The sequence below is a fragment of the Diadema antillarum genome, unplaced genomic scaffold (assembly GCF_040938485.1).
Source record: "Diadema antillarum isolate AM-2024a unplaced genomic scaffold, OU_Dant_1.0 seq00001997_RagTag, whole genome shotgun sequence".
Classification (NCBI taxonomy): domain Eukaryota; kingdom Metazoa; phylum Echinodermata; class Echinoidea; order Diadematoida; family Diadematidae; genus Diadema; species Diadema antillarum.
Window position 1 is genome coordinate 47,736 of NW_027272653.1, and position 20,761 is coordinate 68,496.

Here is a 20,761-nt window from a genome sequence, read left to right on the forward strand (position 1 = left end):
ATAGTATTGGCATACTGACCACTTGGCATGTCCTGATGGTGTACTTTCCACCCCCTTAACTTTTCTATAGCCCCTCAATATTGGGTTGTTATAAACTATGGTTACACTATCAGAACCCCTGAACATTTTTATAAATGTGTGCCTCCTTTCCCTTCTTCCTTGCAATATATTTTACTGGTTATGTGCTCTTTTATGACATGGTATGGCAACAGAAGTTGTGAGGATTTGAAGAAAAAGAAAAAGATGAAGATAACAAATCTATCGTCTTATGATGCGGCTCATGCAGATAATCCATCAACAAGATACCTTAAACCTCACATGTTGATTTTTCCCCCAACCCTCAGGCATGCAGTCCAAATAAGATAAGTCCATTTGAGGTGTGTGCTTAAAGGAATAGTATAGTATTGGTGAAGACAAGGATTGGGCTTTTAACATTTTGTGAGATACCAAGAAACCACGTATGAAATGATACAGAGCATAGCATTCTAAGAGGAATTCAAAGTTTGTGTGATAAAAATCGGTTTTGGAATGGCTGAAACAGCAAAAAAGTAAACATAATGATCCTTATAAAAGTTGGGTCCCACCTTTCATTAGGATTGCTCTGTTTTTGGATATCTCAGCCGTTTCAATAGCAATTTTCATCAAATAAACATGTGTCATTGAATCCCTCTTGGAATTACAGGTCCTGTCATATCTCATAAGAGGTTTCTCATGATCTCACAAAAGAATGTTAGTAACCTTAAGTTAGGTCTCGACCAGAACCAAATGATCTCTGAAAAGCTGCGCTTTCTGTCTCCATTTCAGATCTTCAGCAGACATGATGAAGAAACATCAGCAGTCAATGCCTCAGTGTCAAAGGTCACTGTCAGAGTCAATGACACAAGGCAAGGGTTGATGACCTTTTGGTCGTTGGATGTCTTTGAGGAGAAGTTACTTCAGATGAGGGAGGCCTTCCAAGTAAGCATATTCAGTTCTTTGGATTATTTGAAGAGTTTGTTCGCAAAAACCGATAAGTCCATATTTGCCAAGTAGAGATATTTGCGATTAAAGGTCAAGAAAATTAAAGAGAATAATAAGCAAATTGTTGCTTCTTTTGACCATAACTTCAAAAATGTACCTTTATATGTAGTGACCAATATATCATTCAAATGGTATTATTTTGTACTTTATGACAGAGACCGTACTTCAAAATCTTCAAAAATGGACTTATCGGTTTTTGCGAACAAACTCTTCATATATTCTTCAGTCACCTTTGATTAAAATCACATTATCTGACATCACAGTACTCTGATGAAGTTGTAATTAATTGTAATTAATTATTTGGCTGCTGAATCAGAAACATGATACTTGTCATTAAATCAAAAATTATACAACTTTACTTCTTCCTTCAAATGAATGAATTCTTGCATCAAGTTGTTTTTATTGCAACTGTTGGACAGATTGCCTTACATTGACATAAATGTAAGCACCAATTAATCAGTGTTTTAGCAGAAGCCATGACTTTAAAAAAAAACCCTTTTTGTTATCATGACTACAACTAAAACACTGATTAATTGATGCTAAATTGTTATTTCTGGCAAACTATGAATATTTACATTCTTCTGTTTGCCTGTCAATTACTGAAAGTTCTTTGTGCAGACAGAATCATCATGATACGGGTGACTTTGACCAGTCTGCTCTTTTTCTGTTACCAGGGCAACTGTAGCAGCCGGGAGATAGATCGGATTTTCTCTGCCGAGGCTGGACAGTGGGAAAAAGACTTCAAGCTGCATTCACCCATTGCGCACAGACAGTGAGTACATATATGTGACCCTGCATCACAAAACCAACAAAAAGTCGCCATAAATTAGGAATAGTGTAGAAGAAGAATAGCTCTTTTCAGAAAATATGAAAAACCCAAGATTGATTAGGTTGACCCGTTTCACCTTTTTTGAGTCCTCGCATAAGAAATCAGGGGGTGCGACTTTTTGTAGGTTTTGTGATGCACGGTCACATATATGTGACGTGTCCCCACAAAAGCCATATAATGTCAGGAATAATTTTTATTCATTTTTTATTTATTTATTTATTTATTTATTTATTTATTTATTTATTTATTTATTTATTTATTTATTTATTTATTTATTTATTTATTTATTATTATTTTTATTATTATTATTATTTTTTTGGGGGGGAGGGGGGTTCAGATATAAATTGACCAGATGGTAAGATTTAAATCGATACATTATTTGCCTGTATTGTGTCATTGTGAGGGAATATAAAAAGCCAAAATTTAGAATCAGATAAACCTATTTTACTTCCTTTCATGATTTTATTTGAGTAACGTCATCATGGGACACCTCATATAAACATAATGTAGCTATATCTATATCTACAATCTGTCTAGCTGTATATGTTATTGGTTTTATTATACTCGTTGCTGTTATTATGATGATTATTATTATTATCATTGTTGTTGTTATCATTGTCATTGTTGAGTACAGCACTCTTTAATTCTATTCAAAGTAATGGACTAACTAATGCCTTACTGGACCTGACATTTTACCTTTGCTCAACTAAACTATTGAAATATGTGTATGGGACGTTAAGGGGTATTCTAACTTTCAAATCGAGGCCTTGTGTTCAATTCCTACCAAGTACTTTCTTTTTTGGGCAAGATATTCTTACTCACGATGTCCCTATACACCCAAGGTGTACACATGGTTATAGCTTGGTGGTAGAAACAATAAAAGCAGAGTCCTCTTGGAGAGAAGTGGCAGTGCTGAAGAGGCTTCCCTGGGTATACAAGACCATTTTGTCATCATTCTTGCTGTCACTTTTGTGTCCTCCTCTTGATAGCACGAGTAGCGAGCGTTCGTTTCCATCCGGTAGCACATCTTCCACGTCGTCCTCAAGGGCGTCAACATCCGCATCATCCTGTTCCTCCTCCCAGGGGCGTCTCCCTTCCGCGTTGGGCGACGCCCTGGACTGCATCACTACCTCCTGCCTCCGCCACCTTGAGACGTCCGTGATGAGACGAGGGGCAAAGGTCGGCGGGGATGAGCCGACCCTGGCGGACAGGACCATCCACTCCATGCATCGACTGCTAGTTGCCACGACAACCATTAGGGAGTGGGCGGGGAAGCGCGATGAGGCCTTCAAAAGACCTGGTACGAAGGACAACTGATGCCAATTTTACGTTAGAATGTTATTATGATATACAGTCTGTAGTGAAGTTACATGTAATGCAATCAAATGCTATGACATCAAGCGCTGTAAAAGTGGGAATTTTAGTGGTGTTGAAGTTTTTAGTGCATTTTATGCAACATGAAACTAGTGGGAAAAAAATCATGCAAATCATTTGTTTGTTATATGTAATGCTAACTTATATTTAATTTGGCAAAATTAAAAGCATGCATGATTCATCTTACCGAGCCAAGCATGAACATTTCTGCTTGTACAGCACTGCACTGTGCTATGCTGTATTGACTTTACAAAGAACATCCAGTCTCTCCTGAGAGGCTGGATATAATATACAACTGTATATAATATAATAATATGATATGAAGAGTTTTGAATAAGAAAAGCAGGTAGTGCTATTTTAATTTTTTTTTTTTTCTAAAGTAAGGTCATCATCAAATAGAGAAATTTTAAATCTTTTCACTGTTAACGCACTGCGCATAATAAGAAATATTCTTGAAGATATCATTAAAAGTATCACATGTGTTTTGTAACTATTTTCTTTGTTTTTCAGCAGCTACAATTTCAAATATCTCAAGTTGATAAAATGGATGTATCAGATTTTTGCATTTAAACTCTTCACATTTTCGTGTACTTTTTGTGCTGCTGAACCAGGAGGCTCCATCGATGTCGAGGCCTTTGTTCTTCAGGCCGCCACGTCCGCTGACCTCCTGACCAGCTTGACCGGTGTCTGGTCATCCCTGGTCCGCAGAATGGACGCGGACAGGCAGGAGGAGCGCCCCTGCTCGCCAAACTCTGACCAGAGCTTGGCCCAGCCCCTTGAAAGTTGCGGTCAGGAGCTGACCACCCAGGTTTACGAATTACTCCAGGTACGCACCTTCTCCAAGTCAGCCTTTCCGTCTTTTTCGAGAAGAATGATTAACCCCCTGAAGAAAGACAAGAAAGGCTATTGAATTGAATTGAAGGGGATTATTTATTATCAAACTTGGCAGCCCAGTGGGTGAATAGTGTGATCTACATGGAGTTTAACTGGCCTATTAACCTTAAAAATATATCCGACCCCAATTTGTTTTACATGTGGTTGTCAAAATTGTGTATGATCATGCTGCAGTCACAATCAAATTTGCTATGCAGAAAACCTGAAAGTGTTTCAGACTGTTTCCTTTCATAAGATACGTGGTTCGTGTGGTTTCAGAGAGAGTTTGATAACCTGGAGCCGTACTTGGCCATGAAGCTCTCGCAGGAGGTCTACGGTGTCAGCTGAAAGTTGAATAAAAAAGATTCATATTCAATCTAACTGTGCGCCTCCAAAAAGTTTGTAGGAGCCAAAGTGGTCCTCGGGTTGAAAAAAGTTGAAAAGCCTGGTTCTAGAGTATCTAACCAAGTTGGAGTTTTACCTTTTTGTTTTGTTTTGTTGTGTTTTTTTGTTGGTTTTTTTCGTGAGCACGCCCAGTGCCACATGTTTGGGTGATATCAGCATCTATAATGTTGTTGCATATCTCGCTCAGTGAAACATATGCATCTTGTATGCATTTTCCATTTTAAAAAAACACACAAAATAAATAGAAAGAAAACAAGATGCCCTACCTACCCCAGTTTCAGTGGTGTTCATTGGTTCCTTACTCTAATACAGTGCATTTTTTAGACCATATTGCTACATGTACATCGAGTCTTTTTCACTTCAAATGTCCTGACTTGCCAAAAGTGACTTTTATTCTTTGTGATACTCTTCCCTCTTCCTATCTGCAATGGGATTGGAAGAAAGAATATGATGGTGAATGATGAACCTATCAAGAGTTTTGTGAAAATTATTTCATATTCACTGACAGCAGTCACAGCTCAAATTAACTCCAATTGAGTGCTATTTTGCCCAAACCCTCCCTTGCACGCTGGCCCCGTTACCATTTCTGCCGAGAACTTGTGAAAATCACATCCCTTGAATATCACATCATTTGAAACATAGAGAGAGGTATGCTCTGATATATTACGTAAGATATTAAGCTTTCATTTTTTTTTTTTCTTTTCAAAGTGAAGTGTCACATTTGTCACCCAACTGCCCTTACCTTGTACAAATTGTGTCTTTTTCGGCTCTGGGAATTGTGATTTAATCTTGGCATTGTAGTAAAGGGCGCATTGCTCTTTTAGTCACCGACGCTGATATATAGTGATTTTAAATATTAAAATAAAAGGTTTGTTCATCACACATATGGATGTTATTCTCGAATTCAGTGGATTTCTGTAGGTAATTTGACTATTGTCCAAAAATTTGTCCTAGCAAATCTTTATGTTAGCTGACTATGGAGAGGTGGTGTTAGTGTAGCTTAAGAAGTATATACCATCTAGTTTCTACCAATATTCATCTTTAGGGCTGGATACGAATGAAATGTGCATGATAGCATTGTTAGAGAATCTTAGCATTGTCTGAAAATAGGCCTGAACCAATCCTGGCTAGCGATTAGACTTGGCATAGTAATGTTAATTCGGCAAACTGTCCGATCCGTCCACGCGATGCGGTGCGTTGCAAAATTATGACAGGCTTAATGAGCCCCAAGTGATTCAATTACTTCCCTTTTAACTCGATTACTGGTCGGCGAAAATTTAATCAACTCGCTTGTTAAGGCGCTCAGGAGATGGAGTGGTGGTGCTGCACGTTGAGGGTTTTGACGAACGTGAAACAACAACGCGGTCTGGTGTAGTACTTACCTCAGTACCCGTTTAATTAAGTCACCAAGAGTGTCATCTAATTTGTTTTCTCCTTCACCTGCGTCTTGCAGTGCAGCAATACTAACACCAGCACCACCACTACTACCACCACCACATGAAGGCCTTGGGAAATGAGAATTATACTTTTCAATTTTAAATCCAACTCATTACAATGATACTCACAGATCAATGTCCAATTTTCGTTTTAGTATTTTGGACACATTTTTTGAATTTTCCCTCCTTTCATTTAGTATCAATATCCAGTAAAGCTCTTCAATCTTCTTTTCCTTTCACATGTATGTACTTTAGCGCCAGATGTGAGAAAAATACTTTGAAAAGAGTGCTTTTAATACATATATGATGTTAAAAAGATATTTGTGTCCATTGGACTAATAAGTGACACTTCATAGACCATTATTGGCCTGCACCCATAAATGTTTTCAATATCACTCGATGGGTCTTGCTGAAAACCCAAGACCTGTAAAACCAGAAACTCTTGCAAATTTCGTGAGGAACCATGATTTGCGAAGTTGAAATACGTGCAACATCTTATGTGTACACTATCCAGTGCATGTAGTATACTCATATATTTTTTTTTTCTTGGCTGGTAATTTGTGACAATTTCATGCTCCAGAAAAGGCTGTCGGCTCCAATTTGCAAAAGTTTTTATGCCAGGAATGCTTCTGGTTTGGCAGTCACTCATGCATCATGTCAACTTCCTTCGTCTGTGGAGTCAGTGGCAATGTTGGAGACTGAGTTCAATACATTTACCGTACAGTTGTCAGAAGAAGAAAACTTTTAAGGAGAGCAATGTTTCTAACTTCCTGTGATGTTGAGGTGTAAATTTTCTTCAATTTGTCTCCCTCTACAAATGAAATTTGTAAGATCGCAACTGCTGATCTGTAATTTAACAAACATGTCGGAAAAAAGGAACCACGGGACTCGAACCTGTCATCTCCTGCAGATGACTGGTTCAAGTCCAGTGGTTCTGTGGTTCCTTTTTTCCGACATGTAAGTGAGTTAAATTACAGATCAGCAGTTGCGATCTTACAAATTTCATTCATAGAGGGAGACAAATTGAAGAAAATTCACACCTCAACCTTCCCCCCTCTGATTAATATTCTCTTGCTTCCTGTGATGTTGTCAGTTTGGAGAAACATTTTGTCACCCACAAAGCAAACTATGATCAGCGAAGGAAGTACCTAACTAGTTAGTACGTCTTTAACCCTTTCACTGCCGTGAACTTTACAGTGGTATACAATACAATGGAGTTTTCTGTCCCAGTCAACAATCAAAGCACACAGGGGGTTAAGTGGCATGGATGTTGCTGATATGCCATTCTGACACCTTAAAGAGTAAATGAAAGAAGAGAAGGTAAATGCCAGCAGAACATGCTAGAAATTACCGTACATATGAGCATGGCTCTCTTATCAGGTCAAATCACTTACACTGATGCCTACCGGTCCTGATGTGGCTAGATAACTGAGGTCGGACTGTTTGTTTGTTTGTTTGTTTATTTTGTTTTAGTCACAGAGTTATAAAGCTCGGTATCAGGTGAGAGATTGTTTTTCAGAGAGGCTGTGTACATGTGATTTACTCATCAATGTTGTTGTTTGACCAGCAGAGTATGAGGAGTAACCATGGCGACGGGAGACAGGCAGCTGGTCAGGTGGAGAAGAGCCTAGCCTTCCTCAGCAGACTCCTGGGGGAGCTCTGCTTCCTGACGGACACGCCCTGCTGGGCCATCGGAGACGGGGATGAGAACGAGAAGGCAGATCAGGTGAGGGCGCGGGGGATTTATGGCAGTTACCTCCCTTGGCAATTACCCCAGATGCTTCCCCCGACCCTGACCCTAATCCTAATTCTGAGCCTAATCCTAACCCTAACCCAAACTCTAACCAGTATTTTTATTTTTATTTATTTATTTTTTTTTTTTGGGGGGGGGGGGGAGGTACATGTGTAATTGACCTTGGGGGTAGTTGTCTTGATATGGGTGCGGGAGATGGTGCACAAAGTGAAGTGACTGTGGTACAGATCCCTTGAATGATTTTCCCCTATGCAAGAAGTGGCTAACAAGAGGCAGTTTGAAATTGCCTTCCAAATAATAAAAAGATGAACGAATAGTGAAATGTGATGTAATGAACAACAAAGTTACATAAAACAAAAATAGAAACAGAACAATTTTTCATAAACAAAAATGGATTTAGTTTGCTTTTTTTTCCCTCTTGAATTTGATTTTCGGGGCTATCATTAATGTAGTGTTGCCTGGTCTCATTGATTCTGCGGGAAACTCCCCCCCCCCCAAAAAAAAAAAAAAAAAAAAAAAATAATAATAATAATAAAAAGATTAACAAATAAAAGAATAAAAACAGCCAGCAATTTTATATTCATGTCCTATTGAGATAACATAAAAGCCTTCCTAATTTGGGAATCATTTCTGCAGATTGAGATACATGTAACACACAAGTATCTCTCTGACTGCTCTTACATGGACTTTCATCTTTAAAAATTTGCAGCTCTGTGTTTGGCTCGTGATACCGGTAAAATTTAGAAATTATCCCCTCTTCCTCATGCTTTTGTAATTTGCATGGTCTTGCACTTGACATTGTAGAAGTAATCTACAATTTGGCAAGTTCTCTTCAGGAGTTTCTACAATATCGGTACATAGCTGTCTCCTTCAAAAAAAAAAAGGATATTTCAAAGTTTTTAAAAGCTAAAGCTATCATCTTGTTCTTTGATTTCACTAGGAGAAATTTACCATCTTCCATTTTGTTTGAAAACATTTACTTCAGTTCATGCGTTCATTGAAATGTTTCTTCCAAAAAGTGTTACTGCTTGAATGAAGATTGTAATGATGATTCAGATGACAATAATGCTAAATGTGAGGAGGAGGAGGAGGAGAGCAGTGATAACTATGATGATGATTGCTGTAGTAATTGCTGTCGATTGTGGTGTTTGGGGTGTTATTTTCATTAATCTACCGTATTCACCGGCGATGAGGCCACAACGACGGATAAGCGGCACCCCAACTTTGGTGATGAAAAACAGGAAAAAAAGAATTCAGAGGGATTTTGTTCTGATCAAAACTTAATTACCTTTCTATGTTATTCTTTTTTGTGAGAAACTTTGTTATTTATATGTGTTTGCACTGGTTTTCTAACTATAACAATCGGCACATTGCAAAATCTCATACATGATTATGTTTGTCCGTTAGGAAAGTGATACTCTTTAGTTGGAAAGATAATACAGTAATTTGCTTGTGCTGGCGTATGAGCCTCACCCCGAGCTTTAATTTTGCTAAAACTGGTGCGGCCTTATCGCCGGCGAGTACGGTATTCATTTTGTCAATCCAGTTGTTTTTACTCTGAGAAAGCAAGTGAGGTCAGAGTGCTGTCTAGAGATCAATTAATGGGCAAAACAAATACTGTTTTCCAATTCTGATTTTCCCAAAGGTTGACACGAGGCTGAAGCAGGGCTTTCTGGAAGGGGCCGACGTTTTTGTTGACAAGACCATCCAAGAAAGCCTCACCGCCATTGGCCAGCTTGAGATCCAGCTGCGTTCTGCCCTCCAAGATCATAATCTTAAAGGGGTAAGTCTCAATGGAGCTCCACATTTGTTCATGCCGCTTAAAGGGACTGTACAGTACTGGTTGAGGTGGGGATTCAGCTTTATAACATTCCCAAGTGAGATAAGAAGAAGCCTCTTATGAAATATGAAAGAGCATGTAATTTTAAGAAGGATTCAACATTTATTTGATGAAAATTGGTTTTCAAATGGCTGAGATATCCCAAAAAGTGATCATAATAAAAGGCGACAGGCCACGATCTCTAGGTTAGGATCTCTTTGTTTCGCCTTGTTTTTGGTTATCTCAGCCATTTCAAAACCGATTTTAATCAAATATACTTTTGATACCCTTTAGAATTGCATGCTCATTGACATCTCATAGAGTGGTTTCTGAATATCTTGCAAAACGTTAAAAACTAAATCCTCACCTCAACAAGAACTGTACACACCCTTTAAATATATTAAAGCAAGCGTTGGATGGGGAGACATAAATCTCTTGCATGTGCAGACTGACAATGCATCTTCAGTATAAACAAAAAATATGTTTTGTGATATGACAATGATTATGACATTGATTGTCGGATGATTATGTTTTCAGTGATTGTGATGAGCACGACTTTGATGATTGTGCATTTGACCATGATTATGGTGATTATAAGGATGATGACGATGATGATGGTGTTGATGGTGGCGATGACGATGGTGATGATATTGGTGATGGTATTGATGATGATGGTGACGATGATGTGTGATTACTGACATCAGAGAGAAAACAACTAAGATTTGCCCATAATTGCAAAATGTTGAGTACGCATTGCTTTTCACATTAGTACACAAAGTCAAACACAGACATACCAAGTCAGATTTATGATTGCAACATGAACACTTTATGAATGAGGAGTAAGGTAACGTAGAGTAAAATATGTGTTTATGTTGTGTATTTGATTAGCTCTATTCAATTTCTTTAATGTAATAATATCTTTTGTTTTTCATTCTCTTTTAGCTATTTTTCACAATTTTTTCTCGCCATGACACTGACTTTGGATTTAAGACTATGATGTGCTTTAAGAGTTGTGGATCCTTTTTTTTTTATACCTTGATATCACAACATAAAAAAGTACATATGTACTTTTACACTTCAGTGACAGCCCTCACCACTGCAAAAGTGGTCAGACTGTTTTTTTCGGGCAAGGGAAACGCTTTTTGGGTCAAATCCTAATAAGGGAGTTCACGGCCAAAAGGTGCCGAGTGCCGTAGAGTCGCCCGAAACAAGGGACAGCCCCTGGATTCGCTTGGCCGGGTGAATGGACCCGACACCTGATAAACCAATCGTGCCGCTGCGACACACCGCATTTGATTACACTTCTTCTTGTCTGATTTATTGGCCTATTTGTGTGGTTTCTCTATTTTGCCTGGATACTCCTCTGTCTTCTTCCAGCGAGGTCTGTGGTACAATGTAGCTAGCTAGGGATCTTTTCAGCACCCTGTTTCAGTTTGTATAGATCTCTCACTTTTCTCTTTCCATCTCTCTCCCTCTACCCTGTCTCTTTATCTTTATCTTGATCTCCTTTATCTCTCACTTTACTACTTTCTCTTTCTCTTTTTCTTGTCTGTCAGTCCCGTCCCCCTCTTCTTCTTTTTTTTTTTTTTTTTTTGTTTTTGTTGCCTGGGCATTATATCTGCAATATAACCTTATCCATCTACACTTCAATAGTATTTGTATTTGGCAAACTAGATAGATAGATGAGTAAATACATACATAGAGACAGTAGGTGAGATAAACTGTTCATCTGTGTAAGTACATAGATGGCTGAATTTGAAGCTCATTTTGGCAAGGTAGTTCACATGCTGAGGTACGTGAAACTTTGCAGATAATGAGATTGACACAGAATTTGATTTGGCGGTATCTGTGCTCATGAGTGACCGTCAAAGCAGGATGAATTATGGGATTGATTTTTTTGCGTTACATCTGGAAAAGCCTGGTCTTAGTTTGTGTTGATGTGATTCACAAGTGAGCATATTTCTTACTTCAAACCTTTTCAAATATTTGTTCACATCATATGTGACCGCCCGACTCAAGACCCACAAAAAGTCACAGATTATGATTTTCTGTAATGGACCAAAATATGTCTTTTTCGTTGGCAAACTTTTCGAGTTCGTCTTACCTGGGAGAATAACATTTTTTCTACCTACTGTCAAAATTAGATGACGTAATCAAAACAAAACTGAAATCAAGATATGAGCAGCTTTTGTGGACCATATCTTTTTGGACAGGGGTGTTGCTTTCACTATGAAATAGAACTTGTTTCCATTGACACTGCTGCACAGCATACCTGAGTGACCCTTTTCTTAGAAACAGCACCTCCTAACTCTCTCTTATTTTAATCGCTTTTTGAATGGGTTAGAATAGTTCAATTTCAACAAGTTATTCATTTTAAAGTTTACAGCTACTCTTTTACACGATGTAGAAAAGTCACTTTTGGCCTACCCATGTATTTTGTTGGTTTTGAGCTAGAAGGTCACATGTCCTTTTTTTCCATTTTTTCCAAGTCAGCACAACATAACTTATTGTCTCTGTCCAAGTATGGGATTTACTTTCACTTTTAAGAGAGAAAGAGGCAGGTGGAATATTCTTCCTATTCTCTGCAAATGTTGGCGTAGAAGTGCAGCGCGACCCCGACGTGGCCGTCCACGCCAAACGGCACAAGGTGAATGACTTCCGTGATTCTAGCATTCTATCAGCCAGATAAACAAACATTGCTTCACGTTCATTCTCCAATTCCTTTCGATGAGGATTGGTAGGGAGCGCTCAAGCTACCTACCAGATGTCCATCCATTAACCCCTCCTCCCCCCGATGTCACCGTCCATCCAACTCTAATCACTCCAAAGTTCATCTGATGAGATGGAGAGAAAAGGAGGGAAAAAGAGTAAATGGGGGGGGGGGGGGGAAAAATCTGAATATTTTAGATAGCTATCTGCCCAATCTAATTTGATGTGGGAATTGGAAGTTGGAGAGGCACTGCAGTCTTCTTTCCGAGTGTGAGTGCGAGCAGTACCCTCATGGTGTTCAAATTCTCATTTTGGTGGTTAATTTCCTCCTGTCCGTCATCACCTTCCGCCACGGTTCGAGCGCCTCTTCCCAGCTCAATCAGAGAGACCACTGTCCGCATCCTCCCTCCTTACCCGGATGGGTTTCCGCGGGGATGGTTGCTCCAATCAGCTTCCATAGCTGCAATTGCAGTGGAGAACAAAGTATGCCAGATACACTGAAACAAATTTATAAGAAAAAAAAATAAAGCTGAATCAGAGAGACCACTGTCCGTATCCTCCCTCCTTGCCGGATGGGTTTCCATGGCAATGGTTGCTCCAGTAAGTATCCAGAGCTGCAAAGGAGTGGAAAATAACCATGTCAGATACATGGAAACAAAATTGCTTCAGGTAAAAACAAAACAAAACAAAACAACAATCCCTGCCCTCACAACCCCCCCCCCCCCAAAAAAAAAAAAACCCTCTGTTTCAAGAAGCAACACAAATTACACTCGGTAACATGACTTTCCCCTAGCTGTGGTTGCGCTAAAAATGTGGACTGTGAAAATTGAGCACATCACAGACAAAACATATGGAAGAATGTACAAGTACAATAGTAGTGCCTGAAAGGGACATTTTCAAAAAGCTAACATAATGTGGACAAACCGACTATTAAACTGTTGCTCAAAAGAGCAAAATAATTAATGTATTTTCATTGATCAAGACATTACCAAGTCATAGAACCAGAGGGCATAGCAGAGCAAGATTGATTAGAAGATGGTGCCATGGTAAAAAAAAAAATAAAATGTACTTGAAAGACGCACACAATACTTGTAGATTATTATACTTTAGAGCATCTGCATTAACAAGGAAGAAATTGTGATTTTCGTATTAATATATGAAAGAGATAATAAAAAAAAGTATGTTTGGGTCAGTCTCAGTGGTCGCGCCTTTCACACCATATATTTGCTATGTATGGCAATGGATTATGTATTAGGACACATTTAGCACTACAGAGCTGCCTGCAAAACTGTATCAGGTGAGTTAAGAATCTAGTTCAAGGGCTGTCTTTGCTATGACTTTCAACTTCAAGTGTAAACATGCACCCTTAAATTATCGTGAACCTTCCCCCGCCCCCGCAAAGAAAAAGATTCAAATGCAGTAGGGGGCTAAAGGGGGGGGGGGGGAGGATGGGGAATAAGTCAGCACCACAAATAGAGAGAGTTGAAGAAGTTCTGTTGGTAACCTTGGATCTGTGGCGATGCTGCGGTGGACCACTATATTATGAGCACGCACGTAATGAGCCCTGCAAAATGAGTTCTGTACGGGGAGAAAAGAGAAAGAAGAGAGAGAGAAAGGGACAGACAGCCAATTTGAGAGGGGAGGAAGAGAGAGAGAGAGAGAGAAAGAGCAGTAAGAGATTGGAGGGGTAAAGCACCAATATGCTAGAACCATTCCTTCCAACCTTGCGAGTGTTGCTTTCATTCTGTCCCTGAGTTTTGATTGGCCCAGTATTTTTCTCTCCCTGCATCTCTGGACACTACCTGCCTCTTCAACTTTGTGTCACTGCAGCTGTGTGTTGTGGTTGTGATAAGGTGTGACCGGCCTAAAGGGAAATTCTAAGAAATAATAAATAATAGTAGTAATAATAATGATGATAATAATAATAATGATAATGATAATAATAATAATAATAATAATAATAATAATAATAATAATAATAGGAATGATAATATTAATAATAATAATAAGAAGAAGAAGAAGAAGAAGAAGAATGAGAATAATAATAATAATAATAATGATAATAATAATGATAATAATAATAATAATAATAATAATCTGGTTTTGTATAGCACATTTCACACTTGCTAAGTATCTCAATGCGCTTTACAGACTATTATTACCCCAGTCAATAGATACATTATTTCTAACCAGCACTCTCTCCACTCCCTGGGGAGTTGAGAGTGAGCACTCTGATACAGTGATTAGTATTATTATTATGTTGGTATGTCTGAAAACAGAAATATCAGAGAAGTAGGTACAAACTTGTAAGTGAAAATTTGGGATAAACTTGTAAGTGAAAATTTGGGATAAAATCACACACACTAAAAAGTTATTCAAGAGTTACAACTGGAGTAAAACAAAGAGTTTTAGAGTAAGACAAATATGAAGCTCTTTATTATATTGGTGTTGAGCAGCTCCCAGTTTGTTTTGTACAAAAAATGAATTCTAATTTGCATTGTTATCAAATATTTGGGGACAGACAGAATTTATTTGCTGAGGAGGACATGAAAAAATGTAATTAATCTTATTTTTAACTAATAACAGGTCTGAAGAAAAATTGTATCTCCAGATTAAAAAAAAAATGAAAATGTACGACTTTTCGTTGGCAAACTGAATGGAGGCCTGCTCATCACTTACAATTTATCTTTCTCTCTAACCTTTAAAGGTATTGTTTACCATTAGGAGCAATGATTTAAACAATGTTTTAGTTATCACATTTGATGCAAATATGTAGGTCAGTTTTATCGCAAAACATGCTACCAACTAAAAAATTAGCAATAAAACCTGAAATATAAGGAGATATCACAATTTTTCTCAATAAACCGTAACTGTAGATGGTTAAGTATAGAAACAATTTCATTATAATAATTGTTCACATTTTGTTTATTTAACAATTTACTTAACATTGATTATACTGGTTCGAGTTTTTACATTGGTTGTTTCTATCCCTTACTCACATTTTAAATCTATTTTGAGGCACTAAAGCTGGGTTTTTGTTTCATCTGCAAATGGTAAATAATGCCTGTAAGTTAATGACTTTTTTGCATGTCCAGTTTTTTGCTCCCAAATTGTCACTGATCTGTCTGTGATTTATCTGTTTTCATAAAGCAACATCATTTTATCTGGATGAACTTTCCTTTAAGTCTGAATAAATTATGTTCACTTTACAAGTGTATAGACTGTATGTGGTTATCTTGTCTATTCAGTCACTTCTGGAAAACTAGATACCTTGAAAACAATTTTCCAGCTACAGTTGGTCTGTTTTGTTTTTGCTATGCCAGTTCTGCTTTAGGCGGTTAGTACTATGCCTTGTAGTTTGCAATTTTCTGTTCCACTATTGTCCTCTTAATTATTCTTTCTTGGATGGAGAGTGGGGAAGCAACACTGAGACCTGAATCCATAACCATGCATGTGGCCATTCACTGAAACCTAACCACAGCATCTGCATCCATATTGTATTAACAGCTCTCCATGATTATGTTAAAGGCATATAATTTACCATTTGCAGATGAAACAAAAACCCAGCATTAGTGCTTCAAAATAGTTCTAAAATCTGAGTTAGGGATAGAAACAACCAATGTAAAAATTTGAATCAGTATAAGTGATGTTTAGTACTGTTAACTATACAAAACGTGAACAATACAGTATACAGTGTAGTTATGATAAAAATGTTTCCAGACTAAACCATCTAGAGTTATGGTTTAATGAGAAAAATTGTGATATCTCCTTATAAATATTGTAGTCCTTATTGCAAAGATTTCATAAGGTAGGATGTTTTGTGATACAACTGACCTACACATACACCTGTATATGCATCAAAACTTACTGAAAAGTGATATCTGGAACATTTTCTAAATCACTGCTCCCAAAGGTAATCTGGACCTTTAATGTGAAGCTAAAAAAAAAAGGACTTTAAGTATACCCATCTTGTTGGAGTGATCTTTGCGCATTCTGAAAATGAAGGTTACTGAAATATAATCACATAAAGATTTTAATGCTTTATTTCATGATATTGTTCCTTTGTTAAGGTAAATAAGATGATTTTCCCAGTTAAGTTTAATATGAGAAATTAATAAATCATGTGTATGAAATCCAAAGCATGAACATAATGTACATGCAGTACATATCAATGTTGTCTGTCAAAATATATCTGTAACGTGCATCTAAAATGTATGGCATGTTGAGAAAAAGATAGAGCAATAAAGTTTTTTTGGTCTTTTTTTAAAGAGAAATAAAATAGAGGTATCATGTCTGTAATATGAGGTGTGATATGTGAATAAAACTGATATACTGTAGACCAAAGTTTAGAAAAGGATCCTGCGCATTATGTATGTTAGTACCCGCAGAGTTACATACAGCTCCAGTAACCGTTCTTGATTTGATTTAATAAATGGCTGCACACAAAATTGGATACGCTTCCCCGCTCCGCCACCGTGCGAGGAGACGGAAATGAGGCATAAAATGTGTTTAGCTTCTTTCTTTTTTTTCCCCCCAAACTGACTACCAGTGGCGACCCATTTTCACAAGTGCTACCCCCTTTTTTTAGTATATGCTTTGTATTTATAGCTTTTTATTTTTAACCAGAAATACTGCAGGGAAAATGGTCATAATTTCATGCAGCAGTGCAGAAGTTATCATTTATGTGCATGTGTGATTACATGTAGTTGTTTCCTGCAAAAACCTTTGCATAGTTTTTCAATCAAAATCAAAATCAAAATCAGATCACAAAAGGAGAGCTCTGCATATTTATGTTTTTCATTTCAGTGATTATTATTAAACCCGTTGAGGAAAAATTGATTTTGATGTAAGTATAACAAACGTTTCCCAGACACCTGCGTGAGTATACTCGGGACTAGTCTTCAAGGGGTTTTAAAATTAAGAAGCAGCAACAGCTGTAAATTAGAAGAAGAAATCATTTTTTTTTTTAAATGTATGTAGACTATTGTGTATAATGTAGACCTGGATATGACAGAGTAAGGGTATCATTGGATGAAAAAAAAAATGATGATAATAATCACATATCAGTACCACATTGTTGTCTCACAATCATTGATCTGACAACATTACTTTGATCTACACCATATTCTAACGTTTGTTACTGTTAATGGAAAGTGTAGGGCTTGAGTACCATTGCAAGGTTTCATTGTCTTCACTCTGCAAAATGACACTGAAGATATGGCCTACAGTAGGTTACAGTTGCATTTCTTCCTTGGGACTTATGTTTGATAACAAAACTGCCCATGATCTTCAAGTACAAAGCCATGAATTGTAGAAATTAAATTCCCTGTTCATGATTTGGATTGCTATAGTTAGCATCTTTGAAGTTGACTTCACCTCGCTATACACACCTTGGCAGTAGAACCAAGGCGTATACATGTAGATCTAAAACCACTCAGCCCCTACTGGTATTGCCCACATGTATGAAGAAGCCTCACTGCTTCCCCCCCCCCCCCCCTCGCCCTTTGGCGCCACTATGCACCACCTTTGGCGGTGCTAGCCCACGCCACCGGCGCTGGGAAGTTGTTTTTTGCCAATTACGATGACAAATGGCTCAATTACATGGCTTGTAAGGCAGTGCTATAATTACTCTTTGTTCCCGATGATCCATGATGATCAAATTCATTAGAGATCCGCAACCAATTAGGCTGTGGTGCCACTACATTGCCCCATCTCCTCCATCATGCCCCCCTACAGCGGATGGAAAACACCCACAATGCCCTGTTCAATTAGCCTTCATTCAAGGCACACCAGAAAGTTTCTTCTTTTTCTTTTTTGTATCTAACATAGCTGTGAAGATTCAGTTAAATTGTTTCACAGATAATAAAAAGTTATATCAGCATTGTACCACATCACTTTGAAAGGCATGACTCAGAAGTTGTGATGTCACAATCGTATACAAATCATTTCTGTGACCATCACAAAGTTACTAAATATTTACAATATACTGCAGCATGTTTGATTGCTACACAAGTACTTTTTATAGTTTGGCTTTGCAATCTTACCAGACAATGTCTCATCAGAGTTTATATAGTAGTACACCAGAAAGTACTCTCTTGTGTCAGTTTTATGTTTAAATCTGTGAAGGAACCCCTAAGAAGAGTTGTGCAATGTAATACTGGTCAACAAGACTTTACTAGAATGTGAGAATGAGAAAGATGGGATCCATGGTTTTCCCTGACCAACAGTGTAACAGAATATAAATAAACATTCTCCCTCCCCCACGGCAAGCCCCCAAGTTTGCTGTGTTCTTCTTAGGTGATCTGGTACCGCTATTCATTACAAGTTCATCTCATCTCTTTTTTTGTCACTTGGCATGCTTTCTAACTTTCAACAGATGATTTCACCATCAAAACAGCTGTCCCCATATTTGATGTTATCAATGTGCTGTATTTCAAGATGAGTGACTCTGTACTGATATGTTCTCATTGTGCATAATTTTCATATGCAAAATAGCGACAAATTCTGATCAGAACAGTCCTTTTCTTGTCACCTGTCATTACAACACATTTTTTGTCACTGCAGATGCAGTTTAAGATGATTTTTACCTTCAGTGCAAGCTACAAAGTATTTAGATGTTATCATTGTTGTGTGGATTAGTAAATACTCTAATCAGGCTTCCAAGAGCCTTCTTCTCTTTATAGCCGCCCCCCCCCCCCCCCATATATATATTTTTAAAATGAGTCATTGACTGTGACCCTTGATGACCCAAGGGTAATAGCAGATGGACCTTCCCCTCCTTCCACCCCTCCTTGTTAACGGAGGCAGGTGGAAGAGTGGCCACCTGTTTAAGTAACTGAGTGGAGGAGGTGTTCGCACGCCACAGAAGCTCAGCTGGGTGCTTAAAGAGGAAATTCACTTTTATCGAGTGCCATCTCTAGCATAATGTTTGGGCCTTTAGGACAGTGGTATGATTTAAAGGTCCTGTTTACCTTTTGGAACATTGATTTAAAAAATGTTTAAGATATCACATCTGATGCATACAATGTAGGTCTGTTGTATCACAAAACATCCTACCATATGAATTTACGCACTAAAGCCTAAAATGTATATAAAGGAGGTGTATTAATCATATTTTTCTCATTAAACCATGACTGTAGACGGTTTAGTCTGGCAACATTTTTATCATAAAGTTGTTTGCATTTTGTATATTTCACAATACTTAACATTGATTATACTGGCTCAAATTTTTACATCAGTTGGTTGTTTCTATTCCTAACTCATATTTTAGAACTATTTTGAAGCACTAATGCTGAGATTTTGTTTCATCTGCAAATGGATATTATGCCTTTAATCTTTTAGCTCCAAGAGGTTTCGGGCACTGTCTATTCACACTTATGGAAACGGTAGGTCCACCTCATCATGTAGGAGATTAGAGGAAACCAAAATCCAAAGAGCAATGTGGATTGAGTGAAAGCAGCAATGTTATACGAACACATCAGTGAAAGTTTGAGGAAAATCTGACAATCGATGCAAAAGTTATCAATCTTTAAAGTTTTGGTGTTGTAATGACTGGATAATTGGAGACTACTTCTGTTTAATGCATCATGTGTGGACAACAATATAAAGAAAATATAAAGAAAATTCAACACACTTTTACTTTCCTACCTTAATGAAAGAGCACTGGACTTACCTCTTTCAGAAAGCAGGGGGAATGATATTACCCATGACATATGTGAGTAACAAGTTGATGGAGTGTGTTAATTTCATGAAAAATGAATTTTTGTGGAATTCTTCTTTTATTTTCTTTATATTGTTGTCCACACATGACGTCATAAACTCTAGTTGTCTTCTTATCCAGTCATTACAACAACAAAACACTAAAAATTCATAACGTTTGCATCGATTTAGTCTGATCTTTCTCAAACTTTCACTGATTTGTTCTGCTGATGTTGCTGCTTTCACTCAATCCACACTGCTCTTTGGGTTTTGGTTTCCTTTAAATTAGAGCAGGATGTTACTGAAATGATATGACCCAGGCAGAGAAAGATTCACAAGTTTTGAAACACTTACGTACACTGTGTGTGTTTGTGTGTGTCTGTGTGTGCATATTTCTGACATTGGGCCGGATATACTGTAAAACGAGGAATTTTCACGTGCACTTTAATTTCGCGAATTTCGCTAGCGCCAAGATTCGCGAAATTAAAATGCACGCGAAAGTCCTTGTTTACACTATTTGCATTGAACGCCAGTGGCTCTTCGCGAAAATTTCATGCCACGAAAAAGGCTGTCGGTTCCAATTCGCGAAAAATTCATGCCGCGAATATATCATGTTTTACAGTAACTGATACTGTAAGTTTAAAACCAGGAACATTTTTGGCATTTGTGAAACTTCTGCAAATTACAGCCAACAGCCTTTTTCACAGCATGAAACTTTCGCAAAATTTCGTGTGTGTGGCTACTTGCATTCAATGCATTGTATAGACAAAAAACAAACAATTCAATTCAATTCAATTTGTTTATTTCCATTTCAATCACAATAAAACAACATGAAGCATTCGGTG

General features: G+C 37.7%; 1 protein-coding gene across 1 annotated transcript in view; it reads left to right on the forward strand.

Moving 5' to 3' along the window:
- Nucleotides 1–20,761, forward strand: part of LOC139713536 (kinesin-like protein KIF14) — a 66,082-nt gene that overhangs the window by 29,618 nt on the left and 15,703 nt on the right. Inside the window, exons 20-25 of the mRNA XM_071625260.1 lie at nt 805–957; nt 1,695–1,792; nt 2,872–3,114; nt 3,824–4,049; nt 7,505–7,663; nt 9,336–9,473. Coding sequence (XP_071481361.1) covers nt 805–957; nt 1,695–1,792; nt 2,872–3,114; nt 3,824–4,049; nt 7,505–7,663; nt 9,336–9,473 — 1,017 coding nt within the window. The remainder of the gene's footprint in view (nt 1–804; nt 958–1,694; nt 1,793–2,871; nt 3,115–3,823; nt 4,050–7,504; nt 7,664–9,335; nt 9,474–20,761) is intronic.